This window comes from Lethenteron reissneri, chromosome 55 (assembly GCF_015708825.2).
Source record: "Lethenteron reissneri isolate LAM-NWPU_2019-01 chromosome 55, ASM1570882v1, whole genome shotgun sequence".
In the NCBI taxonomy this organism is placed as follows: domain Eukaryota; kingdom Metazoa; phylum Chordata; class Hyperoartia; order Petromyzontiformes; family Petromyzontidae; genus Lethenteron; species Lethenteron reissneri.
Genome location: NC_083833.1, coordinates 7,865,985 through 7,893,952, shown reverse-complemented (window position 1 = coordinate 7,893,952; position 27,968 = coordinate 7,865,985). Strand labels below are relative to the sequence as shown.

General features: G+C 53.6%; 1 protein-coding gene across 1 annotated transcript in view; it reads left to right on the top strand.

Annotated features, from left to right (window-relative positions):
• Positions 1–27,689, top strand: part of FGD6 (FYVE, RhoGEF and PH domain containing 6) — a 45,032-nt gene extending 17,343 nt beyond the window's left edge. The window contains exons 11-19 of the mRNA XM_061574368.1: positions 2,436–2,519; positions 3,660–3,739; positions 11,208–11,352; positions 14,231–14,374; positions 16,389–16,491; positions 18,144–18,277; positions 19,818–19,943; positions 20,298–20,437; positions 22,577–27,689. Of these exons, the coding sequence (XP_061430352.1) occupies positions 2,436–2,519; positions 3,660–3,739; positions 11,208–11,352; positions 14,231–14,374; positions 16,389–16,491; positions 18,144–18,277; positions 19,818–19,943; positions 20,298–20,437; positions 22,577–22,643 (1,023 nt within the window). The 3' untranslated portion in view covers positions 22,644–27,689. The remainder of the gene's footprint in view (positions 1–2,435; positions 2,520–3,659; positions 3,740–11,207; positions 11,353–14,230; positions 14,375–16,388; positions 16,492–18,143; positions 18,278–19,817; positions 19,944–20,297; positions 20,438–22,576) is intronic.
• The last annotated feature ends 279 nt before the right edge of the window (positions 27,690–27,968 follow it).

The following is a 27,968-nucleotide window of genomic DNA, read 5'->3' as shown; positions in this document are numbered from 1 at the left end:
TTTTGTTGACCAGTGTATTTATTTTAAAAAATTGCTCATCTTGCAAAACACTCGCAGACCAAGTTACTCGCAATCCAAGGTTTCACTGTACGTACGATGAACTTCTTTCGCACCGTACGTAGCCAACCGTGAAAATCGGAGGTTACGGGGGAAGGACAACAAACTAAACACAAAAAGCGTCTCTAAAGAAGTGAGTTTGTTAACCTAGATGATGATTTAAAAGATACTCTTTGGTTCTTTCGGTAAAGTTTCGTAGGTATAAAATAAATTAAATCACGACGTTTCGGGCGCAACACAAGCATCCGTCATCAGGTGGGACAACCACAGCAAGAAACAATTGCTGAAGTGAGCAAAAGGGGCTGCTGTAACAAGAGGCTTTATAGGTAAGAGAGGGGGGGAGGAGCCAGGGAGGAGAGATAGAGAGGGGGGTGTGTGGGGTAGGGGAAGTGGAGCGCTGCTAGAGGGATTAGGAGCAAGGCAAAATGCCTTGCTCTTGAAAACTTCAAATCTAGACGATGATGATTTAAAAGTTGCACAGCTCCCAGGGGCTTCCTAACATCGGAAGGAAGAGCGTTCCAGACGGCCCCAGAAGCAGCGCACCTGAAAGCGCCGCGCGACGCCGCGGTAACCGCCGCCATCTGTGTTCGACTGCGAGCTGCCGAAAGCCGCCGCCGCTGCCGCTGTGAGGGTGGCGGCCGGAGTTGGCGTGACGACGGTTGACGCCGCTTGACCAGATCGGCGAGGTCTATTGAGGTTCATTTGCGGCGAGCACTTGTGCGTGCGACCGGGCGCGACCTCGTTACGCATTCGCTGGGCAACCGTGAGCCAGATGCAGCTCGGAGCGAGCACGGGGGCAGCCAAGGCAAGGCGGGTGGTGGCGGTGGTGGCGGTGGCGGCGGTGGTGGTGGTGGGGGGGGTGGGGTTACGTCTACCGCGGAGATGGAGCGGCGGATATCGGGGGCCCGTGCCGCGTTGCGCCGGCGTCGTCGAGACGAGCTAAGAGGCGGCGCGAGTCTCTCGGCCGCAGGGCCCCCGAGGGACGCAAACGGCTTGAGGTGGAAGGCCTCCATCTGGCAGTGGATCGATCACGGCTGCTGCTCGCGCTGCTGCTGCTGGTGGTGGTGGTGGTGGCCAAGTCTCGGACTCTGTTCCACCGTAGTTGAACACATTGCAGCAGCAGCAGCATTGTGCGGAAACACACGTGGCACGGCGGTGTGGAGCAACAGCTGCAAATGTGGGTCAGTGGGGACGCTGGGAGGCACACGGGGGGGGGGGGGTAGGGGGGGTGGGGGGGGACCCTGGAATGTGCCGTGCCGCGACTGCCGCGCGCGGAGCGGAAACGCTGCCGCGGATCGGGAGGCTGTGGCACAGCCGGCGCTCGGAGGGTTCGAGAGCACGCTCACGGGTTACTAGAAAACATACGTGGGTGGGTAGCTGGGTGGGTGGCTGGGTAGCTGGATAGGTAGATGAGTGGGTGGGTAGCTGGGTGGGTGGCTGGGTAGCTGGGTAGGTAGATGGGTGGGTAGCTGTGTAGCTGGGTGGGTGGCTGGGTAGCTAGGTAGGTAGATGGGTGGGTGGGTAGCTGGGTGGGTGGCTGGGTAGCTGGGTAGGTAGATGGGTGGGTGGGTATCTGGGTGGGTGGCTGGGTAGCTGGGTAGGTAGATGGGTGGGTGGGTAGCTGGGTGGGTGGCTGGGTAGCTGGGTAGGTAGATGGGTGGGTGGGTATCTGGGTGGGTGGCTGGGTAGCTGGGTAGGTAGATGGGTGGGTGGATATCTGGGTGGGTGGATATCTGGGTAGCTGGGTGGGTGGGTAGTTGAGTGGGCTGGTGGCTGGTGGCTGGGTGGGTAGCTGAATAGGTGGCTGGGTAGCTTGGTGGGTGGGTAGATGGGTGGGTACCTGGGTGGGTAGTTGCATGGGTAACTGGTTGATTGGGTGGGTAGCTGTTTTGGTGGCTGGGTAGCTGGGTGGGTGAGTAGCTGGGTGGGTAGTTGAGTAGATGGGTGCGTAGCTGCGTAGGTGTCTGGGTAGCTGGGTGGGTAGTTGCATGGGTAGCTGGTTGATTGGGTGGGTTAGCCTGGTTTGGAGATGGGTATCTGGGTAGGTAGCTGTGTTGTTGGATAGGTAAGTAGACGGGTGAGTGAGTGGGTAGGTGTGTGTAGCTGGAATGGGTAGCTGACATCATAACATTGGCCACCATGGCATATCCGAATGCCGCTGGAATTCACCGCCAAGTTCTGACCAACCCTCTGATCAATCTGCCCGGTTCTGTATCGTGCGAGTGGCACAACCGACGTTGATCTCACCGCATCGGATCTTGCCCACGAGTGCCGTCCCTGACCCCACGCTACGGACGGACCCAACGCACGCAACGCTCTCAACCTGCGCTGTTATCCCCCCCCCACTCTCACTACCTCCCCGTGCCCCGTGGCCACAGATGAACGACACTCTGCTGTACACCACGCCGCAGCAAGGAGGCACCTACAAGCTGAACAACATGCTGTCGCTCGCGGGCATGAAGGTACGTCACGGGGAGTCGTCGTCGTTGTTGGTGGTGTTGCCGTAACAAGGCCTTTGCCTTGTTACGGACCAATTCAGGCCTTGTTGGTCACCCCGTGGCCCTTATACATCTCAACGTTCATCCTGCAGAGTCCCATCACGAGGAAGAAACACTAACAAATAGGCAAACAAAAATGTTTGTGCCCGTATTGAAACGGCTGTACGCCATGTGGACCTGAAATCTCAGTTTCCCTGTACAAAAGTATGGGAATAAACTATATGGGTTGACAGGTATAGTTTACACTATGGGGACCTCATTTGCCAGTAAAAATATGATAATTGGTTCTTTACCCTTCTATCTGGCAACAAAACTGACACCTTTTTGCAAGGAGTCATGTTTGCATAGACCGCAATACCTGCAGTCATAATACAAACAAAAGAACATAACTCTGATAATGTGCACTGTCCTTGAAGTTGATTGGTCCACACCCGAGACAGCTTTCCTTCGAGCCTAGTCTCATATGGGTTGGACCAGATGATGCCAAAAGGCGCCTTTTGGCGTCATCTGGTCCAACCCATATGAGACTAGGCTCGAAGGAAAGCTGTCTCGGGTGTGGACCAATCAACTTCAAGGACAGTGCACATTATCAGAGTTATGTTCTTTTGTTTGTATTATGACTGCAGGTATTGCGGTCTATGCAAACATGACTCCTTGCAAAAAGGTGTCAGTTTTGTTGCCAGATAGAAGGGTAAAGAACCAATTATCAGGTATAGTTTAATAGTGTAGTGTATAGTAGTGCAGTGTGTAGTGTATAGTAGTGTAGTGTATAGTAGTGCAGTGTGTAGTGTAGTGTATAGTGGTGCAGTGTGTAGTGTATAGTGTAGTGTATAGTGGTGCAATGTGTAGTGTATAGTGTAGTGTATAGTAGTGCAGTGTGTAGTGTATAGTGTAGTGTATAGTAGTGTAGTGTATAGTAGTGTAGTGTATAGTGTAGTGTAGTGTATAGTGTAGTGTATATTTGTGTCGTGTCTAACATACCTGTCAACCCCTTATCAGTGCCTTACCTTATTACGGACCAATTCAGACCGTATTGATCACCTTGTGCCCTTATAAATCTCAACGTTCTTCCTGCCTTGGTCTTTGTGTACTGTGCACGCACAGGTGAGCAAGCCGTCGCAGGAGGCCTACCAGAACGAGCTCATCATCGTGAGCGTGGAGCGGTCCTTCATCCTCTCCGCCAGGTGAGGGCATCGCTTCCTTCCTCGTCCGCCCGCGATCCTGTTTGGGTTGGCAGAGGGAGGGTGGGGGCCAAGTGACCACACGGCCTCCCCCCCCCCCACGTCCCCTACGGCCCCTCCCCCCAAACTCGGGTCTCGGTGTGATGGGCGAGTTGCGGATGGACCCAGCGGGACAGTCTGGGTGACACACAGTGACAGTCTGGGTGACACACAGTGACAATCTGGGTGACACAGAGGGACAGTCTGGGTGACACAGTGACAGTCTGGGTGACACAGCAGGACAGTCTGGGTAACACAGCAGGACAGTCTGGGTGACACAGAGTGACAGTCTGGGTGACACAGAGTGACAGTCTGGGTGACACAGAGGGACAGTCTGGGTGACACAGTGACAGTCTGGGTGACACAGCAGGACAGTCTGGGTGACACAGTGTGACAGTCTGGGTGACACACAGTGACAGTCTGGGTGACACACAGTGACAGTCTGGGTGACACAGCAGGACAGTTGCTGTCCTTGGAGGGGGGCGAGTCTCATCGTGGTCTCTTGTGTCCTCACCCTGGCCACACAACATCAACTTGAACTTGGCATCCTCATCATCATCATCAAGACCATCATCATCATTATTTCATGATCTCCTGGAATCATCACTATCATCAACATGATTTTCTCTGACCTCTGGCATCATTAACAGCATTTTCTGATGGCCTCCTGGCCATTATCGACATCATTAATATTATCAACGTGCTTATGTCATGACCTAATGGCATCATCAATACCATTGTCAATTATCATTCATCATAATTATCTAATGACCTGGCATCATGTATGCACGCGTGTATGTTGAACTTATTTTGCACCGTACGTAGCCAACCGTGTTAATCAGAGGTGTGGGGGAAGGACAACAAACTAAACACAAAGGGCAGTTTGAAAGAAATGAGTTTTCAATCTCGACGATTTAAAACGATGATGATGATCATCATCGTTGTCTGATGACCTCCTGAACTTTGCTCGGCTACTCGAGAGCGAGGCCTACCGTGCCACGCTGGCGTCTCCGCCGCCGGTGCGGTCGTCACGTTTTCCACGAAGCCGGGAGAAGGCGTGAGGGCAAGCTAGAGAGAGAGAGAGCGTGAGAGAGCGAGAGAGCGAGAGAGAGAGCGAGAGAGAGAGAGAGCGAGAGAGAGAGCAAGAGAGAGCGAGCGAGAGTTAGATCTGGCGCACGAAAGGTTGTTGGTATTGGACGCCCCGTGGCTGCCACTCGGTCCGTTTGTGCCGATGGAAGGAAGTCGACCAATCGGGAGCTGCGTGCTGCACGCCGACCCAGGAATGTTTCCCAACGGAAAGCTCGCACACGTGTGTGTGCGTGTGTGTGCATGCGTGCGTGCTTGCGTGCGTGCTTGCGTGCGTGCTTGCGTGCGCGTGCATGCACGTGCGTGTGTGTGCGTGCATGTGTGTGTGTGCACGCGTGCGTGCTTGTGTGCGCGTGCATGCGCGTGTGTGTGCGCGTTTTTGTGTGTGCGTGCATGTGTGCGTGTGTGTGTGTATGCGCGTGCATGGGCCAGTCATGCCTGGCAATTTATTTTCAACTCAACAAGTTTAAACAAAACTCTTGCAAAGGGGAGAGATTTTGACTGAAACTTAAAGCACTTGTCGAGCAAACGGCAAGCTGGAAGGTCAGGACATTGAGCGAGCCTCGGTGTGTGTGTGTGTAAGAGGTGGTCATTCAGCCTCAAATAAGTACCTGGTGTGGTGTGTAAACATCCGCACTGGGGAGACAAAGGCGGCCGGGCGTGGTGCTGGTCACCCACCCACCCGTGTGCCGTGCCGGCCTTCATAGGTGCTACTCGCTAACAGCACTTGCCCCGACAGTCTGTTGAGGCTACACGAGGGATCTTTGTCTTTTTTTGATGCGGTCATTGTGAGTGTTATTATTTATTTTATAATAATCAGCATCTATACACTGCTGGATGAACCGTCATCGCCCGTAACGGTGCCGGTGTTGCTACCGCTCCATCAAACCAATGCACAGAAAACCGATCCATCCGATCTATCCATCTCCGTGGCGGTCGTGGTCTTTGGGACGCGTCCTCTTCCTTTGTCTGGCCCGACATTACGTACTTTTTTTTTTAATCGTGAAAATGGATCTCTCTGAGAACGTGAAAACAAAAAAAAACGCACGCACACAAGCTGTCCACTCCGTTCTATAAGTGAGCCTCTGTTGTGTAAGTCTGGGGATTTCACTGCACGCACACCCACGGACGCACGCACGAACGCGTTCCAACTCGCACGCTCCCAACTCGCGTTGTAACCTCTGCGCCGGGACGCGGGTATAATGTTACGTTATTTTATTATTTTTATTATTAATAAGACGATGTTTGTTTTTTTCTTTTCTTGTATTTACCACCAGACGGACAGACCTATGGAGAGACAGGCAGGCAAACAGACATACATACGGACGGACTTATGAACAGACAGATGAATGGACAGAAAGGCACATGGACAGTCAGACAGGGTGACAAATGGAAAAACAGATGGACAGGCAGACAGGCAGACAGGCAGTCAGACAGACAGGCAGACAGACAGGCAGACAGGCAGACAGGCAGACTGACTGACACACGGACGGACAGAAGGAAAGGGTCGGGCGGGCGGGCAGACAGACGGATATTGCATCGGCATCGCAATGAGCTACGGATGCGGCTCCCGCGTTACGAGCAGAAAGATGACCAAATGAAAATAAAATCACGACGGGGGGAGGGCGAGGTTGGGGGGGGGCGGCATCGCTAATGAGGAAACCGCGTGTGTGCTGGCAGTGCGTGACCCCCACGTGCGCACAGCACAGCTGCTGTCCGCCCCCGCAGAGAGTGGCCACCCCCCCCTCCCACGCCCCCCGCGTCCCTGGACTTAGAGACGGAGCTTGCCGGCGCGAATCGCGGACGCGGCGCAAAACGCGCGAGCGGCCCGCGGCCGTTCCTCGTTGTGTCGTGGGCCCCGTGGGGGCCGCTTGGGGCCCCTTGCGGGTGCCGCAAGCGCCGGGAGGTGCCGCGAGCGCCGGGGGGCACCGCCGCACGGTGGGGGTGTACTCCGCTCCTGCGGGTGGGCGACCCGGCCACAACGGTGAACACGCCGCGCTCTCGACGCGGTCGGCCTGCTGCTGCCGCAGCCGACTCAAGATCCTCCGCCAACCCTTCTGGGATCGCACCGCCGCCGCCACCGCCGCTGCTGCTGCCACCCAGGCCCGGGAGATCGCTGGCGAACAGAGTGGAACAGCGCGGACGTCCGCAATCGTAAACGCCTCCTCATTCGAGACCCAAACGTCATCACCTCGCGGCTTTGAAATTCCTCCCGGTGGAACCCATCGACCGCATCAGGAGAACATCCAACAGCGGGCCAATGCGCGAATCTCCTTCATCGATGGGACATTGAAGACACATCCAACATTTAGTGTGGTTGTGGCCATGCAACCAAAGCTGTGGACCCCATATAGTGAACCAATACAGACACACATAAAGACATAACGACTCGGAGACCCACACTATGGACCGCACAGTAGACCCACTGTGGTCTGAGCTCCTTCAGCAGAGGAGGAGGAGGAACAGCGACACGAACTCTCTCTCTCTGCTGAAGCCCTCTCGTCGTGACAGCTGCAGCAGACCTCGACATTGGCACTTAGCTCCTGAACTACAACGCTGCCACACGGCAAGAATAACATAGTCTACGGGTCCTATGTTAGTCTATGGGTTCAGTGTTAGTCTATGGGTCCAGTGTTAGTCTACGGGTCCAGTGTTAGTCTACGGGTCCAGTGTTAGTCTACGGGTCCAGTGTTAGTCTACGGGTCCAGTGTTAGTCTATGGGTCTAGTGTTAGTCTATGGGTCCAGTGCTAGTCTATGGGTCCAGTGTTAGTCTGTGGGTCCAGTGTTAGTCTATGGGTCCAGTGTTAGTCTATGGGTCCAGTGTTAGTCTACGGGTCCAGTGTTAGTCTATGGGTCCGGTGTTAGTCTATGGGTCCAGTGTTAGTCTATGGGTCCGGTGTTAGTCTATGGGTCCAGTGTTAGTTTATGGGTCCAGTGTTAGTCTACGGGTCCAGCATTAGTCTATGGGTCCGGTGTTAGTCTATGGGTCCGGTGTTAGTCTATGGGTCCAGTGTGAGTCTATGGGTCCAGTGTTAGTCTATGGGTCCAGTCTTAGTCTATGGGTCCAGTGTTAGTCTATGGGTCCAGTGTTAGTTTATGGGTCCAGTGTGAGTCTATGGGTCCAGTCTTAGTCTATGGGTCCAGTGTTAGTCTATGGGTCCAGTGTTAGTCTATGGGTCCGGTGTTAGTCTATGGGTCCGGTGTTAGTGTATGGGTCCGGTGTTAGTCTATGGGTCCAGTGTTAGTCTATGGGTCCAGTCTTAGTCTATGGGTCCAGTGTTAGTCTATGGGTCCAGTGTTAGTCTATGGGTCCAGTGTTAGTCTATGGGTCCAGTGTTACTCTATGGGTCCAGTGTTACTCTATGGGTCCGGTGTTAGTCTATGGGTCCAGTGTTAGTCTATGGGTCCAGTGTTAGTCTATGGGTCCAGTGTTACTCTATGGGTCCAGTGTTAGTCTATGGGTCCAGTGTTAGTCTATGGGTCCGGTGTTACTCTATGGGTCCGGTGTTAGTCTATGGGTCAAGTGTTAGTCTATGGGTCCAGTGTTAGTCTATGGGTCCAGTGTTACTCTATGGGTCCAGTGTTAGTCTATGGGTCCAGTGTTACTCTATGGGTCCGGTGTTAGTCTATGGGTCCAGTGTTAGTCTATGGGTCCAGTGTTAGTCTATGGGTCCAGTGTTACTCTATGGGTCCAGTGTTACTCTATGGGTCCAGCGTTAGTCTATGGGTCCAGTGTTACTCTATGGGTCCAGTGTTAGTCTATGGGTCCAGTGTTACTCTATGGGTCCAGTCTTAGTCTATGGGTCCAGTGTTAGTTTATGGGTCCAGTGTTAGTCTATGGGTCCAGCGTTAGTCTATGGGTCCAGTGTTACTCTATGGGTCCAGTGTTACTCTATGGGTCCAGTGTTACTCTATAGGTCCAGCGTTAGTCTATGGGTCCTGTGTTAGTCTATGGGTCCAGTGTTAGTCGAGGGGTCCAGTGTTAGTCTACAGTAAAGCCACTGTGGTCTGCATTCCTACAACGGAGGAGGAGGAACAGAAACATGACACGAACTCTCTCCCTGCCGAAGCCCTCTCGCCGTGCTACTTTGCTCCTGAGCGTATCTCTGGCAAACGCAAGAGCGGAATGTTTCGCATTTTAGCTTCGTCCGAGGGAGAAAGAGAGCGAAAGCGAGAGGGATGAGGAATGCCGAGGCGCGAGGAAGCCGCCGTGGTCCCTTATTGAACCCAGGTGTGGCAGCTGAACGGCTAAAGAGACACAAAGCTCCTTTTGTGGCCTCGAGACGCGGGGAGGTGGGGGGGGGGGCGGCGACGAGAGACCGCGGCGAACACCGGAATGGTTCGGTCGCGAAGGCGACGGCGGCAGCGCGTTTACCAAATTGAGATTTATGTCCATTGTGGTTCTGCACGCGCGCCGTGGTGACTACCTCGCCTGGTATACAGGAGGTCGTGGGGTCGATCACGACCCTGACAACGCCTGGATATTAGGAGTTTGCATGTCTCCCTCTCTTATCATCACCACGGTGGCTAGGAGATGTTAACTACCTCGCCTGGTATACAGGAGGTCGTGGGGTCAAACACGACCCTGACAACGCCTGGATATTATGAGTTTGCGTGTCTCTCTCGCCCTCATCATCCTCACGGTGGCTAGAAGATGTTAACTACCTCGTCTGGTATACAGGAGGTCGTGGGGTCGATCACGACCCTGACAACGCCTGGATATTAGGAGTTTGCGTGTCTCTCTCACCCTCATCATCATGGTGGCTAGGAGATGTTAACTACCTCGTCTGGTACACAGGAGGTCGTGGGGTAGATCACGACCCTGACAACGCCTGGATATTAGGGGTTTGCATGTCTCTCTCACCCTCATCATCATCACGGTGGCTAGGAGATGTTAACTACCTCGTCTGGTATACAGGAGGTCGTGGGTTTGACCCCGACCCAGACGACGCCTGCTGCTGTGTATTTAGAGTCTGCGTCTCTCTCACAACGACGACGACGACGATACGCCGCTTCGTTGTGTGGCCCAGGTCCCTTCTGAAAGAAGAGCGGCATAGCTCGGTGGAGCTTAGGTGCCAAAAAAAAATAGTTTAGTTTTAAATGTCGCGTCCGGAGGAGTGCGAGTGGTAAAGCGAAGACGTGGAAGGACTTTGCGGCCGACTTTTACTGTTTCAGAAGGTGAGTCGAGGTCGAGGCCTGGGGCGAGTTCTGGGACGAGAGGCGGCGAGGTGGCCACGAGGCGCTAAGATGGCCACGGATTATCGAATCCATCCGTGCAGAGCCTTGAGCGTTACCGCGCACTCTTGTGCGTGCCTTTTTGTCGTGTGTTGTGTGTTGCGGGTTTTTGTGGATTCCTACAAAAACTGTAACGCTTCATCCAGTAGATGGCAGTGCAGCGACAGATTCTTACATCCATCTGCGCGGAGCCTCAGAACGCGGTGGTGGTGGTGGTGGTGGTGGTTTTCCTCCACGCACCACAAAGTCGCGAACTTCTCACCGCGGAATTCCTAAGCCCCCACCCACCCATAATCACCCAGGAATGTCCTTAACGCTCGTGACGTCACTCCACATCGACCAGCCCCCCGCATTAATAATCATGAGCAGGTGACGTCCTCCAAATGGACACCCACCCCTAATTAATAATCATGAGCGGGTGACGTCACTCAACATTGAACAGCCCCCCTCATTAATTATCATAAGCAGGTGACGTTCCCCAAACGGACACCCCCCCCCCCTTCCATTAATAATAATTAGCGGGTGACGTCACTCCACATGGGGGGCCGAGGCGCCTCCTCCCCCCTCCTCGGGGTCAACTCACAACCCTCACTACAAAGGCAGAACCCTCACGTCGTCACGCGATCTCCGTGACGCTGTTGTAGACATCGAAGTAAAAAGGACGTCATGATAAACGAGGGATTATAACCTTAAAATGAAATGGGTCTGTGTCACCGCGCCCTTACAAATTGCACACGAATTGATGCAATGAATATCACGTCGCGGTCTGCTTTTTCCTTGCAAGTTTCAGATTTACTGCAATACACCCGGTCCTTGGACGGGCAAAAGGCGAGTTTCATTTATAAACTCCAAGTGAGATTACACAAGAGATGGAGGCTAGAGAGAGAGACAGATGGAGTGAGATGAGAGGGATGTAGGCGGGAAGATGAACGAGAGACGCGGCCCATCCGGCGCTGACGTTTGTACCGATTCACCGACGTGTGCGCTCACCCGGTGCCTCCGCCGAACGAATCGCCGGTGCCCTGTGCCGGATCTCCCGGTGCTCGTGACGGACGTGGGCTGACGATCTCCCTGTGACCCCCCCCCCCACCACCCCCCCCCTCCGTCAAGCTCGGCGAGCGAGCGGGACGAGTGGCTGCTGGCGATCTCCCGCGCCATCGACGACTACACACGCAAGCGCATCTCCTTCACCCACACGTGCGGAGGCGCCGGTGGTGACGGTGGTGACGGTAGCGGTGACGGCGGCAGCGGCCAGGTGAGTCTTAGCCGGGTGGCGGTGGTGGCAGTGGTGGCGGCAGCGGTGGTGGTGGCGAGTGAAGCGAGTTGGCGCGCTTTTCAACGAACCCGGCGACCCCGAGTTCGATTCCTGCTCACGGCCAACACCACTGACGATGTCTGAACCGGTCCGGGGCCTCTTCCCCTAGGTCGACTCAGCCTCAAATGAGACAAAGGCGGCCGGGCGTGGTGCTGGCAACCCACCCCCTCGTGTGCCGTGCTGGCCTCCATAGGTGCTACGTGATCACAGCACTTGCCCCAACAGTCTCTTAAGGCTACACGGGGGGGGGGGTGTCTTTGCCTTTGGTGGCAGTGGTGGTGGTGGTAGTGGTGGTGGCGGTGGCAGTGGTGGTGGCGGTGGTAGTGGTGGTGGTGGTGGTGGCAGTGGTGGTGGTGGTGGCAGTGGTGGTGGTGGCAGTGGTGGTGGTGGCGGTGGTGGTGGTGGCGGTGGTGGTGGCGGTGGTGGTGGTGGTGGCGGTGGTGGTGGCGGTGGTGGTGGTGGCAGCGATGGCAGTGGTGGTGGTGGTGGTGGTGGCGGTGGTGGTGGTGGCAGTGGTGGTGGTGGTGACGGCGGTGGTGGTGGCGGTGGTGGTGGTGGTGGCGGCGGCGGCGGCGGCGGCGGCGGCGGTGGTGGCGGCGGCGGTGGTGGTGGCAGTGGTGGTGACGGCGGCAGTGGTGGTGGTGGCAGTGGTGGCAGTGGTGGTGGTGGTGGCTACGCCGCTGCACGTGGCTCCCTGTAGTGATCCAGCGCTGCGGAGGCAGCAGCAGCAGAGAGGGAGGTTGGTGGATCACCGCATACACAGACGTTGTTGCGAAATTCCCGTCCAGTGGGTGTCGAGGAGGCGGTGCCTGACCCTGAGCTCGCCAGCAGGAGGCGCTACAGCGAGTGGATGAATCGCCATCTGTTTCCGTCTGTATGGGGATTGAGCGTTGTCCCCTCTCGCAAGGCGTGGGCTTTTTTAATCGGCGCGCCCTGATTTCATTCCACTCACGTGATTAATAATAATAATAATGATGATAAAAATAAAGAACTCGTCTTGAAATGAAAACCCAATGCCAGGACCCCCCCCTGAGAAAGGGCCCTACTACTCAGTGTGACTTTCTTGGATAAAAAAAAAGGGAAATAATTATGAATATGACTTGGTATTAGATGCCCCGGGTAGACTGCCCCGGGAACTCTACCGGGCAGCAGCACGTCCCACTGGACGAAGGCCCCGGGGCCGGCCCAGGACACGCTGCTGGTGGCGGGACGATGTCGCTCGGCTGGCCTGGGAACGCCTGGGCATTCCCCAGGAAGAGCTAGAGTCTGTGTGTAGTAGTGTATAGTGTAGTGTAGTTGTGTATAGTGTAGCGTAGTGTGTAGTAGTGTATAGTGTAGTGCATAGTAGTGTATAGTGTAGTGCATAGTAGTGTATAGTGTAGTGTATAGTAGCGTAGTGTGTAGTGTATACTGTAGTGTATTTGTGTATAGTGTAGTGTATATTATAGTAGTGTAGTGTATAGCAGTATAGTGTAGTGTATAGTAATGTATAGCAGTGTATTTGTGTGTAGTGTATAGTATAGTAGTGTAGTGTATAGCAGTATAGTAATGTATAGCAATGTATTTGTGTGTAGTGTACAGTGTAGTGTAAATCGCAACACAAGCAATCGTCATCAGGTGGTACAACCACGGCAAGAAAAAAACTGCTGAAGTAGGCGAGAGACCTGCCGTGGCACGAGGTTATATAGTAGTGTATAGTGTAGTGTATCGTAGGCCTCGGCAGTAGGGGGGGAGAGAGAAGAGCGGGAGTAAAGTGTAGTGTATAGCAGTGTAGTGTATAGCAGTGTAGTGTATAGCAGTGTAGTGTATAGCAGTGTAGTGTATAGCAGTGTAGTGTATAGCAGTGTAGTGTATAGCAGTGTAGTGTATAGCAGTGTAGTGTATAGCAGTGTAGTGTATAGCAGTGTAGTGTATAGCAGTGTAGTGTATAGCAGTGTAGTGTATAGCAGTGTAGTGTACAGCAGTGTAGTGTACAGCAGTGTATTGTAGTGTAGTGTATAGTGTAGTAGTGTTGGAGTTTGTTGCCAGGGAAAGGGAGATCTGGACCATCACTACTCGACACGCTGCCGCCGCCGCGACCCTCACCAGGACAAGCGGACTGAGAAACGAGCGAACTTCTTATTAGGAGTATTATAATAATAATAAAAATGAAAATATGTCACCACCGCCCTTCCGTGGACGTTACCATCACCGCGTTATTGCTGTAACACCACCGTCCCATCGCCAGTTGTGTTGTCTTTTGTGGCATGGCGTCTCTTTTTTGTTATTCAACATATTGACACCTTTTCCCGTGTGACATACATGCCACGGTGTGTTGTACCGTACTGACACAGCAAAAAAACACACCCTCAAAAAAGACCCGTCAACAAATCTCCTTCTGTCAGTTAAACGGAGGTCACCCTCTGTAGCCCAACGCATCAAAAAGGATGGAACCACCACCCCCGTCAACCGAGCGTAGCGGAATTCCAGCCAAATCCTGGGAGAAACCAGGGCCTTGAAGATGCGACAATGGCTGGATAAGCCATTTCCCTAAATTGCACTTCTTCTGGTCCCTACAGATCGGCAGTTTCGCATCGTCCGTGGCGATGTTCACTCAGCCCCTCTGTGCCTTCGGTGTTCGTCATTCCCCCGAACATCCAAAAATAAGAATCGCGGTCTCCCAGAGTGACCGCAAACTGGGCGCGTTACAAATCCCAACAATTCAAAATTATTATTAGAAACCCCAAATAAACTTGAACTTTGAACTTGCGCGTTCCCACCCCTCCCTGCCCCACGCCCCCCCCCCCCGTCCTTCCCGCGGCCCCGCCGCCCCCTGCAGATGGACACGTTCCAGCGCTCCGAGTCCCAGCTGGGACACAAGGCTCCCATCTGGATCCCCGACTCGCGCGTCACCATGTGCATGATCTGCACCTGCGACTTCACGCTCACCTGGCGTAGGCACCACTGCCGAGCCTGCGGCAAGGTGATTCGCGACGTCCCTCACGGCGCCACGGTGGCTAGGAGATGTTAACTACATCGCCTGATTTGCAGGAGGTCGTGGGTTTGATCCCGACCCTGATGACGTCTGTTGTATATTTTGAGTTTGCGTGTCTCTGTCTCTCTTCATCATCATCACGGTGGCTAGGAGATGTTAACTACATCGCCTGGCATGCAGGAGGTCGTGGGTTCGATCCCGACTCTGATGACGCCTGCTGTATGTTTGGAGTTTGCGTGTCTCTGTCTCTCTTCATCATCATCACGGTAGCTAGGAGATGTTAACTACATCGCCTGAGATGCAGGAGGTCGTGGGTTCGATCCCGACCCTGATGACGCCTGCTGTATGTTTGGAGTTTGCGTGTCTCTGTCTCTCTTCATCATCATCACGGTGGCTAGGAGATGTTAACTACATCGCCTGGCATGCAGGAGGTCGTGGGTTCGATCCCGACCCTGGTGCCTGCTGTATGTTTGAAGTTTGCGTGTCTCGCTCTCATTCTTCATCACGGTGGCTAGGAGATGTTGACTACCTCGCCTGGCATGCAGGAGGTCGTGGGTTCGATCCCGACCCTAACGACGTCTGCTGTATGTTTGGAGTTTGTGTGTCTCTATCTCTCTTCATCATGATCACGGTGGCTAGGAGATAATAACTAACTCGCCTGGTTTTGCAGGAGGTCGTGGGTTCGATCCCGACCCTGATGCCTGTTGTATATTTGGAGTTGCGTGTCTCGCTCTCATTCGTCATCACGGTGGCTAGGAGATGTTAACTACCTCGCCTGGTTTGCAGGAGGTCGTGGGTTTGATCCCGACCCTGATGACGCCTGCTGTATATTTGGAGTTGCGTGTCTATCTCATTCTTCATTACAGTGACTAGGAGATGTTGACTACTGGTTTGCCAGAGGTCATTGGTTCGATCCCGACCATGACGACGCCTGCTGTATATTTGGAGATTGCGTCTCTCTCTCTCTCTCTCCCCGTGGTTGCGTGGATTTTTTCTCCAGGTCCTCCGGTTTTTCCCCCTCCACGTTTAGAATCGACGTCACCCGTTTAGAGTACTTGGCTGCTATAAATGTCCACGTGACGATAAGCAGCTTCGTTGAGCTGTCATTTGTGATGTCCAGGTCACTCCTGAAAAAATAACTATGTAGTTCAGTGGGCCTTACCTGGTCAAATAAAAAAAAATTGTTTATAGTCGATCGCGCATTCCGCCCAGCCCCGGTCACTCTACGTAACGGTGAGGTATGACGTCACTTGAGGGATCGTCGGTGGACGTAGTGTAGCGGGTGTTTATCGGCAAGTCTGCTGGTGAATTGCCCTCATTGCTTCGGTAGGAGTTCTGTATGTTTTGGTCAGGCAAAGGGGTAGTAGGTCTTTGTTGTTCTGTACGTACTTGCTGCAAGACATTAACAAAAACACACATCTGTTTGCTTAGTTAGGATGAGGTCATTATTGACACGGGCGTGTTCTCTAATCCACATGTTCCTTTTCCCGTCTCTCAGCGTAATTCCTAGCACGCATCTCTCCACGCTGGGTGAATGAGCGAGCGAATGAGCTGACCGTGTGAGTGGCTAAATGAATCGGCGAGATGACGGCGAGCGATGTAAGCGAGCGAGTTTGAGTTCGAGTTGATCTTGTGTGAGCAGCTTGAGACTCAAGAGACCCCCCGGGGTAAGGAGAGGGCCTCCTTTGCAGGAGCGAACTTAGGTAACCAACATGACAGAACGTAAAAATAACCCAACGGCGACGTTTAAACCGACAAAACTCCCAACAACCGAGGGAGCGTCGTGCCGCTGGGATCCGACGCGCCGTTGGTGTTCGATGAAACTGGCAATGTGTGTGCGCCCGCCGATAGCGCCGCGGTTACGCAGGAAACGGCGCGGAGATAAGTAACCCTCGTCGCATTTCTTTCGCCCCTCCCGCCCCCCCCACCACCACAACCCCTGACCCACCACACCACCCCCACCCCATCGGTGTTTTCCCACGGGGCGGGGGGGGGGGTTCAGATCATCTGCCAGGGCTGCTCCTACCACCGGTACCCGCTCAAGTACCGCAAGGATCGTCCAGAGCGCGTGTGCGACCAGTGCTACGCATCGCTCGGCAAACGTGGTCGGTGAAGGTCCCTACCTCTCCCCTCTCATCTCACTCTACTCCCCTCCACGCACTCTCCTACCTCTCATCTCACTCTACTCCCTTCCACGCATTCTCCTGCCTCTCCCCACTCATCTAACTCTGCTCCCCTCCATGCACTCTCCTACCTCTCCCCTCTCATCTCACTCTACTCCCCTCCACGCGCTCTCCTGCCTCTCCCCTCTCATCTCACTCTACTCCCCTCTACGCACTCTCCTACCTCTCCCTTCTCATCTCACTCTACTCCCCTCCACACACTCTCCTACCTCTCCCCTCTCATCTCACTCTCCCCCCCTCCATGCACTCTCCTACCTCACCCCTCTCATCTCACTCTACTCCCCTCCACGCACTCTCCTGCCTCTCTCCTCTCATCTCACTCTACTCCCCTCCACGCACTCTCCTACCTCTCCCCTCTCATCTCACTCTACTCCCCTCCACGCACTCTCCTACCTCTCCCCTCTCAACTCACTCTACTCCCCTCCACGCACTCTCCTACCTCTCCCCTCTCATCTCACTCTACTCCCCTCCACGTACACTCCTACCTCTCCCCTCTCATCACACTCCACTCCCCTCCACGCACTCTCCTGCCTCTCCCCTCTCATCACACTCCACTCCCCTCCACGTACACTCCTACCTCTCCCCTCTCATCACACTCCACTCCCCTCCACGCACTCTCCTACCTCTCCCCTCTCATCTCACTCTACTCCCCTCCACGTACACTCCTACCTCTCCCCTCTCATCACACTCTACTCCCCTCCACGCACTCTCCTACCTCTCCCCTATCATCTCACGCTACTCCCCTCCACGCACTCTCCTACATCTCCCCTCTCATCTCACTCTACTCCCCTCCACGTACACTCCTACCTCTCCCCTCTCATCTCACTCTACTCCCCTCCACGCACTCTCCTACCTCTCCCCTCTCATCTCACGCTACTCCCCTCCACGCACTCTCCTACATCTCCCCTCTCATCTCACTCTACTCCCCTCCACGCACTCTCCTACCTCTCCCCTATCATCTCACGCTACTCCCCTCCACGCACTCTCCTACCTCTCCCCTCTCATCTCACGCTACTCCCCTCCACGCACTCTCCTACATCTCCCCTCTCATCTCACTCTACTCCCCTCCACGCACTCTCCTACCTCTCCCCTCTCATCTCACTCTACTCCCCTCCACGCACTCTCCTACCTCTCCCCTCTCATCTCACTCTACTCCCCTCCACGCGCCCTCCTACCTCTCCCCTCTCATCTCACTCTACCCCCCCCCCCCACGCACTCTCCTACCTCTCCCCTCTCATCTCACTCTACTCCCCTCCACGCACTCTCCTGCCTCTCCCCTCTCATCTCGCTCTACTCCCCTCCACGCACTCTCCTGCCTCTCCCCTCTCATCTCACTCTACTCCCCTCCATGCACTCTCCTGCCTCTCCCCACTCATCTCACTCTACTCCCCACCACGCACTCTCCTACCTCTCCCCTCTCATCTCACTCTACTCCCCTCCACGCACTCTCCTACCTCTCCCCTCGCTCTACCCCCCACCCCCCTCGCTCTACCCCCCACCCCCCCCCCGTGCTCCCCCCACGGCTGTTGCGAGTGACGCCGCTGCGTGCGCTGTCTCCCTGGCGGCGTGGACAGACGAGACGGTGCTGCTGGGGCGGAGTCCCCCGTCTCAGAGCCGCTCGCCGGGGGGGGCGCTGTCGTCGGTGCTACACAGCATCACCCCCTCGCCCGGACGCAAACTCAAGAGGGTTCCCGCGGCACTCCAGCAGGTGCCAACAGACCCCCGCCCCCCCCCCCTCGGCCCGCCCCCCCGCTCCAACGTAGCCTACGTAGCCCCTGTGAAGGCCGGCAAGGCGCACGGCAGAGGTCGCAATCGGGTACCCGATACCCGTACCCTACCCGATACCCGGCTACCCGTACCCGGCCGGGTACGGGTAGCCGTTTGCGACCCTGGTGCGGCCGGGTACGGGTACGGGTAGGCCGTGAGTCACTGGTGAGTAACTGTTTGTCACTCATTTCCCAACGTCTTGTCTCTTCTCACAATTCAAGTTCCTAGAATCAAGCCACCCGCGCCTGCAACATGGCTTCATCCCAGAGGTCGCAATCGGGTACCCGATACCCGTACCCTACCCGATACCCGGCCGGGTACGGGTAGCCGGGTATCGGGTAGGGTACGGGTACGGGTACCCGGTTGCGACCCTGGTGCGGCCAGGTACGGGTAAGGAATCAAAACCCGTTTGCGACCTCTGGCGCACGGCAGACTGCGACGGATGCCCCGCGCGTGCAGACAGCCCATCCCGCAGGCGGACGGACGGACACCGTGCCGCGCAGACGCCCAGACGGGACGGCAAGGCGAGGGCTTCCCCTCGCGCCAGCCCCACCGGGTAGCCGTTGACAGGCCGCTGGAGCGAGCGTTGTTAGCGAGCGCCTCTTGAGGGCCGGCACGGCCGGCGAGGGCGCTGCTGTGCTGGCAACCGCTGCCCAACAGATGGAGGCACAAACGAAGAACGGATATCCCCCCGTGTAGCCTGTAACAGACTGTCGGGGCAGGTGCTTCTTCTTGGTTCTTTCGGTAAAGTCACGTAGAAGGGAAATAATAAAATAATAAAAATTAAACATAATCAAATAATTCTCACGACGTTTCGGCCTTAACGCAAGCAGCCGTCCTCAGGTGAAGAACAGGTCTGTCGACCCGAATTCTGTCTTCTCGACAGACCTGGTCTTCACCTAAGGACGGCTGCTTGCGTTGTGGCCGAAACCTCGTGAGAATTATTTTATTATGTTTGATTATTATTTTATTATTTCCATTCTACGTGACTTTACCGAAAGAACCAAGAAGATGAATCCCTGCAGTCACGAAAGCTTTAAATCGGGGCAGGTGCTGTTAGCGAGTACCTATGAAGGTCGGAACGGTACACAAGGGGGTGGGTGGCCAGCACCACGCCCGACCGCCTTTGTCTCCCCAGTGCCGATGTTTACTACACATCACACCAGGTACTCATTTGAGGCTGAGTCTACCTAGGGGAGGCCCAGATCCGGTTAAAATCATCGTTACCGGCGTTGGCCGTGAGCGGGACTCGAACCCGGGTCCCCAGGTTCGTCGCGCAGCATAGCGCTAACCGGTACTAGCGCGCACACACACACACGTGCATTTGTGCGTGCACGTACGTGTCACGTGTGTGCCTGCCTGCGTGTGCGTTCTCGCGTGTGCGTACCTGCGTTATGTGCGTGCATGCGTGCGCGTCATAACCACCTGTCCGCCCGTGCGCGTGTCGCAACTGCCCGCCCGTGCGCGTGTTGTGCCCGCAGGTGGCAGGCACCGAGGGCTCGTCGATGAGCGGCTACCTCCAGCGCTCCAAGGACAACCGCAAGCCGTGGCGGCGCCTCTGGTTCGTGGTGAAGGACAAGGTCCTGTACACGTACGCCGCCAGCGAGGTGCGTGCGTGCTTGTATACATACGTGTGTGCGTGTGTACATGTATACGTGCGTATGTTGAACATCTTAAAGCACCGTGCGTAGGCGACGGCGCTAATCGGAGGTGCGGGGGGAGGACAACAAACTAAACACAAAAAGCAGTTCTAAAGAAATTGGTTTTCAATCTAAGATTTATTTTCAAATTCCTTCATGACCCCCTTCCATCTTAATGTTTTACTCCTCCCTTCCCCCTTTTACCTCCCTCCCTCCCTCCCTTCCACCCCTCCCTTCCTTCCTCCCTCCCTCCCCTGCCTCTACCGCCATTACTCTCTTCCTTAATCTTCCACCTCCTCATCCTCCGTCTCCCCGTGCCAGGACGTGGTGGCGATGGAGAGCCAGCCTCTGCTGGGCTTCACCGTGCAGGGCCCCACTGCTCGCGATTGCAGCTTCCAGCTCTTCCACAAAACCACGCTCTTCCGGGCCTTCCGCACCGAGGACAGCGCCACCGCACTCAGGTCCGGGGCGTGGGCAGCGTGGGCAGCGTGGGAGGGGTGGGAGGGGTGGGAGGGGTGGGGGGGGAGGGGTAGGTGGCAGGGGCAGTGGAGAAATCGAATCGACAATTGGTAGAGTAATCGATGACTTAAGTAATCGGATTACAGCCACGCTTGAAACACCACGTTGGCTAGGAGATGTTAACTACCTCGCCTGGTGTGCAGGAGGTCGTGGGTTCGATCCCGACGATGACGCCTGCTGCTGTTGTATGTTTGGAGTTTGCGTGTCTCTCTCTCTCATCATCATCACGGTGGCTAGGAGATGTTAACTACCTCGCCTGGTATGCAGGAGGTCGTGGGTTCGATCCCCACCCTAACGCCTGCTGTATATGTGGAGTTTGTGTGTCTCTGTCTCTCATCATCATCACGGTGGCTAGGAGATGTTAACTACCTCGCCTGGTATGCAGGAGGTCGTGGGTTCGATCCCCACCCTAACGCTTGCTATATATGTGGAGTTTGTGTGTCTCTCTCCCCGTGGACGCTTGTATTTTTCTCCGGACCCTCTGGTTTTTCCCTCCATTTAGAATCGTGTGAGTATTTGGAAACTTCGATTTAAAGCTTTCGTGACTGCAGGGTTCTTTCGGTAAAGTCACGTAGAAGGGAAGTAATAAAATAATAAAAATAAAACATAATAAAATAAAATAAAATAATTCTCACGACGTTTCGGCTACAACGCAAGCAGCCGTCTTCAGGTCAAGAATGAGACACTGCCATAAGCTCCTAGCTTGGCAGTGTTTCATTCTTCACCTGAAGACGGCTGCTTGCGTTGTAGCCGAAACGTCGTGAGAATTATTTTATTTTATTATGTTTTATTTTTATTATTTTATTACTTCCCTTCTACGTGACTTTACCGAAAGAACCAAGAAGATATTTGAAAACTGTCAATTTCCACTTCATTAAGCTATCATTTGTGGCCAGGTGATTTCTGAAAAAGAGCTACATAGCTCAGTGAGCCTTTTTAACACGTAGGCTTTCGCGATAAATATTATTCATAATAAAGGTTTTTGGTTCTAGATTTGAAGTTTTCGTCACTGCAAGGATCCATACTCTTTGGTTCTTTCGGTAAAGTCACGTAGATGAAAAATGTAAAATAAAAAAAATAAAAATTCATAAAATGAAAATAACTAAATTTTGTTATTTTCATTTAATTATTTGTATTATTATTTTTATTTTTCATCTACGTGACTTTACCGAAAGAACCAAAGAGTAAAGGTTTTTGGGTTAGATCGCATTATTTATAAATGTGTCGTAACCCTCCCCCACCCGACACGGCCAAACAGTAAAAAATGTGTCACGTTGACAAAAGACAAAATAATTAGCCCACCGGTGTGTTGAAGAGCGAATCAACACCAAAGGAATATTAAATTATCTCAAACACAACTGTCGGCAGTGGCAGAGCATGCTTGTCAACAAGTACACTCAATTGATTTTGATAACGTTGAAGTGTTGTGTAAAACTAATTATTACTGGCCAAGACTAATTAGAGAATCCATTGAAATTGAGAGAAACAGAAATAACTTTAATCACTCTGACAGCTACAGGCTTAGTGCGGCCTGGAAGCGTATTATTAAATAAATACAATATATAATACAATTACAATTCCTTATGAGGGAAACAAATACCAATGAATAACAATTGAATGATTACCAATCTATATAATTACAATACCCTCCCTGCCTGAAATCACTGCACCTTATTGAATTAAATCATGACGTCACCCTGCTGCTGCTCTATTTAAGACCGGGAGCAAGTGGAGAGCCTCGCCATTCTGGCAAATCGCCCGATGAAGCTGGATGTAATTACCAGCGAAACGTCGTACTCACATTTTAAATGCTGTTGATTCTCTCTTCAACACACCGGTGGGCTAAAGAAGTGAATTATTTTGTCCTTTGTAAACGTGGCACATTTTTTTACTGTTTGGCCATGTTGGGTGGTGGAGGGTTACGACACATTTATAAATAACGCGATCTAACCCAAAACCCTTTATTATGAATTGGTGAGCCTTGCCTGGTAAAATAAAAATAGTTTAAATAGTTTTAAAGACGATGGTCTCGAAGGTTGACGATCGGGACTGTCTCCCGGGTTTTCTCACCTTCTCCGCAGGTGGGCGGAGGCTATAAAGGCGGCCACGGTGCTGGAGACCGGCGATCCGCTTTCACCCCCTTTCTGATGCTGCGCCCTGTGTCTGCGACTGCCGGCGGCTGGCGGTGGTGGCGGTGGCGGTGATGACGACGGAAGCCCCGTGTCGGCCGGACGTTTCTCTCCCGAGCCTCGCACCGACGATTCCCCACATCTCCGAGTGCAGCCGCGAGTCGGGGTATCACGATCAACGCGTGGGTTGGGGTTGAGGTGGGGAGGGTGCGGAAATAAAACTCAGAATTATTTTTCTTCTTGGTTCTTTCGATAAAGTCAAATAATAAAAATAAAAGGTAATAAAATACAATTTTATTATGTTTTATTTTTATTATTTTATTATTTCCCTTCTACGTGACTTTACCGAAAGAACCAAGAAGATGAATCCCTGCAGTCACGAAAGCTTTAAATCGAAATTCAGAATTATTTCCCCGGGGGTTTTTGTCGCGGGAGTGGACGGGTCGGCGTCGTGCGACCGCCGTAGGGATTCATGACAGCGATGCTGAGCGGGGGGAGCACGTGGGAGACGGGTTCGCGCTGTAATGTGTCGGCTGCAGGGTAGGCCCCAGGGTTTACAAACTCCGTTCCTTGTGTCCTACCGTGTTTCCCCTTTCCACCGCTGCCCGTCTTCTCCGTTGAATCACGAGTGAAGTCGTTATACGCTTGTCGCACATGCCGGATGTTTGCTAAACACGTACCCCGTACCCCGCCCCCCTCCCATCCCCGTCTTAATTCGAGTTGGCGCCGTCCACATCACGTGATGGTGCACGCAGTGCTGTCGACGTCACGCGGAACGTACACCCGCGCTCGAGGTCTCTGAACTTGAATCCGTGCTCTCTGCAGCCTGTGTGGGCCAGAGATGAAGAAGACAAAAGTCCCCCGCCTACAGACGTGTCGCAAGTGCTGTTGGGGGAGATCGTGATGCTCGCGAGCACCTATGAAGGGTCACGTGCGAGTCACGTGCGACGCACACACACAGAGGAATCTCTTCTTCGGAATAATTCCTCTACGTGTCACGTGAGGCACGCATGTACACACGTACATGCACGCAGTACAGTCGTGTTCTCCTATAACGCGGTAGTAGTCGTATAACCGCGTTATGGGAAAGTCGCTTTAAAATAAATAATGTAGGGTTAAAGCACAGTCTGCGATAACACGTGAGATGCGCACGCAGGTCGAAGAAAGACCGAGGCGTGTGGGTAGCATCTAGAAGCATCCAGTAGCATCCCGCCTTGTTGTGCGACGAGGCTACTGCCGAGGCAGCCGTACGACCGCTCGCTCCTACTCGCGCTGCGACGCATTTCCGTTCGCTCGATCAGCGTCGTATTCACTTCGAATGCGCAGTTATAAAAATGTCTTCCCTCCTACATTCATCATCTCATTATATCCAATTCGCGTCGTGAAAACGACACGCGGTGCTGTAGGAGAACAGACCGCATCTCCATTTTAATTTGGGTTAGCGCTCTGTGTCAACGTGGATCACGTTGACCAATCATCGGCTTGTGCGGCGAGCACAGCGACCGATTTACATTTCGGAGGACAATTGGGCGGCCGCAGTGATTGCAGTCGCTAAACGAGCGGACGGCGCAGCGGTTAGCGCACGGTGGTACGATGCTGGATGAAGGTTGTTTACTCGTTGGGATTGCGTGACGGTATGGCAGAGAGCAGGACTCTCAGGCTGTGGCATTTTAATTGTTTTCTGAGTTTGCGGTAACTATATCCGTTCACACTCGCTAGTGTTGTATATTAATGGCAGTATTTGCAGATTCAGTAAGGGAACAACTGCAGTATTGGATCGGCTGATGTCCCTCGTGTTAATATTAATATCACGTTCGTCGCAGAGATTTTTTCGGTAGATTTTTTTCCCTGTAACTATTTGCCGGCGGGCGATCGTCATCATCATAATAACAATTTGCCATGTTCATTCCACCGCTGGATGAGAAGGCCTCCCCGTGCCGTAGGTTGCCAAACTCTCGCCGCTCTGTGAAGTTCTAAGGGGAGTCGTCATCTCCGACATTGGACCGTGCGGTCTCGCTCGGCCCCGACCGCGTATGAACGAGCGAGAATACAGGGTGTTCTAAATAGATGGATCCAATTTCAAAGCAGTATATTTCACGATGGCAACATGTTACAATTACACAAAAAGTTAAAACGGTTTAATGAGTTATCAAGTTTTACTAACCATTTTATAAATGCTCTGTGCCCTCCGCCTGCTGTACGGACAACATCGAGACGATAGTTGAATTCGTCCCAAACGCCTCTCTTCTCACGTTTTCCTCTGAGGTGCGTGGGTCACCCTTGCTCTTCCCCTTACATAAACAGCCTGTTTCCTCAAATTGTCAGTACCAACGATGAACGCTCTTTGACATTGGCGGATCAATGCCAAAACGCCGTTGAAACGCACGCTGCACCGCAATTACGGATTCAGTCTTGCTGAACTGCAGAACGCAAAACGCCCCTTGTGTGTTGCGGGGTCACCATCTTGCGAACGACTGAGGCTAGGGGCTGTTTGTGCGCTGGGAGAGGCATCGAGCGGTAATCATTTTAAACTCTATGCCCCGCCCTCTCTATGCCCCACCCTCTCCATGCCCCGCCCTCTCTATGCCCCGCCCTCTCTGTGCCCCGCCCTCTCTATGCCCCGCCCTTTCAAGTGGTAAGAGTTTCATTCATGGGCGGTTCGTGTTCCCAGAGATATAGCGATTTCAAATCGGGTCCATCCTTTTCAAACACCCTGTACGTTTCACGCGAGATTTAAAACGAACAAAAAAAAACAAGCCAACGGGAAAATCTCGAGCGCAGTTTTCGGCTTCATTTAGCCCATACTGTTCTCTCGGGAGTTAAAACTCGAAGCGCGCGTTTCGGCTTTCTGAGCTCGTGTGTGCGATTACTTGACTGTGGAAATCGATGTTTGGCAGATACACACTACACTACGCGTACGAAGTGTCCGAATTAAAGTATTACATTTTTTTCTACATTCGCAAATACTGAAGATTGTCATATCAGCATAACTTTGTGTTCAATTCTCACCAGGGTCCAGTGCGTTCCTTAATCCGGGCACACACCTGAGCGGTCAGTTGCGCGAAACTCAGTTGCGTACCGCGCGTGGGGCGTCCTCTGCAACGGGGTTGCGAGCAGTTGCGTGGCGGAGAGACAGACTCGACTTCCAAGCGCCGATTCTGCTCGGCGGGTTATTTTTTTTTCGCGACGGATTTGATCGCGCGCTGCACATTTCCGCGGCCGCGATTCTGACGTGGACGAGTGGAGCCATGCGGTTACGAGCGTGGCCACGCACCCACGCTGCACAACCACTCGCTCGGAACGTGGACAAAGCGGCCGCGGGGGCAACGCTGTTTTGAAGTTTCACGCGGCGATTTTGAAGAGCCGTTCTGGTTGCACGGAAACTGACTGCTCGTGGTGTGGCCCGGACGTTAGATGGCAGCGCGGGTCGAGGGGCACGTTTCCAGTGTGTTCAGAATTCTCATCGCACGCCTTCCTTTCCCCCTATGCGTGTCTGCTCTTCCGTAGTCTGCTGTTCGTCTTTTGCCCTTTCCAGCGCTCTTAAGTGATAGTTGTTATTGTGAACTTTCGCCTAAAGTACTAACTCATTGGGTTTGTCTTAAGCAGCAGAGGTGGATGGGTCCCATCACAATCCTGTGATCAAGGTGCACCACCGATGTATGTTCTCGTTTTAGCGTCGAACGGGTAAAGGCGCGGCCCTGCAATTGCTCGCTCGTGCCACTGCTGGCCTCCACTAGAAGGGCTCCTCTTGCGCGCTTGCCACGCGTCTCTCGCAATAGGTGCGTGCGAGCGCTCGCGCCCTTTAACCCCACCGCGCGCGACCTGCCGGCCGACTAATTTCGGGCCGACTCGTTTATACCGCTGGGCGGACGAGAGACGGGGGAGCTTTTTGGAAACGCATCGTGAAGTGACACTGATTTAGAGGAAGGGCCCCTTGCCTACAGTGTCTCGAAGGTTATCGTAATTTTTTTTTTTATCACGTGGGCCCCAGAATGCCACATTGAACTGTGGGAAGTTGGCGATTATTCTACCTATAGTGCCTTCTAATAATAATTATAATATATAATTGCGTGCAGCTACCAAGTCTGTACCACAGCGGCGTGGCATGGTTGGCGTGAGCCCTGGCGCAAAGGAATTAATTGGGGTCCCCCCCCCCCTCTGGCAACCTGCGGTGCAGTCCCCGTTGCAGTTTCACCGCCTGCACACTCGACGGTCACGCCAAACGCCGCACCACAGCCTCGCCACGTGCGGCTGGTGGTGGCAGCAGTACAGTCCCTGGATTCGACCACGAGATCAAATAACAATCCCACGCCCCTTTCCCATTGAGACACATGGGGGAACATCGGCTCTCTTGGAAAGGTCACCCGGGTTACGTCGAGTTTATATCGTAAGGGGCCTAAAAGAGACGCAAATACATCGGTGCCTTTGGGTTTGCGGTGAGAGCTGAAAATGTCTGTCCCCTGCTCACGTCCGCGTTAGCCTGACGGCTGACCGGGCCCTCTCTCGTCTCCGCCGAGGCCAATCTGCACGGCAATGCGAACAACGAATCCCATTTGGCCAAGCTGAGAGAGAGAGAGAGAGTGCAAGTGGCATGTTTGGCATTGGGCTCCGGTGCCAGGAATGGAATTGGAGGGGTTGGTGGGCCGCTCTCTCGTTCTCTCGCTCTCTCGCTCTCTTCGTCCAATCTCCCTTCCATTCTCTGCAGCTTGGCACCGGGGACACCGCTCCCCCCTCTCCTCTCTCCTCCAGTGCAGTTGCACCGCCTGCACACTCGTTGGTGCCACGCCACTGGGTGTCTGCTCGCCGTGCGTGAAGTTGCACTCGCGCGATCACGTTGTTTACAAGGGTAAAATATGAACGCTTCATCTAACTTAATTGTGTACAAAGCGCGTTTGAAATTGGCTCATGAAGCAGCACCTGGCCTGCGTGTATTTTGTTTGTTTGTTTAAACTAAAGTGACGTTCCAGTTGCAGTAAGCTGTTTCCGGGGGGCAGTTGTTTTAAACGTGTAATAATACCTTTTTTTAAATATTAAAATTAAACTACACACAAACTCGGCACGTGTAGCGGTGTGTTGTTGCGTTTTGGCTGTCACGTCGTTCGAGCCGAGGTACGGTTTCAAAACATGGTCCATTATTATCAAACAAGGATTGAACAAAACATCGAAAAGCCTGCAAAGAAGCCTGGGAGGAACGCATTCTTCCAATTGCACTGAAGAGGCGAAGGAGGGGGGGGGGGGAGCACGTGGAGTAGACAACATACGCAGGTGAATTACACCATGAGCACGTTGGGCTGTGTACGGTGCAAAAGAGGTTCAACATACACGCAACTTTACATACCGTTAG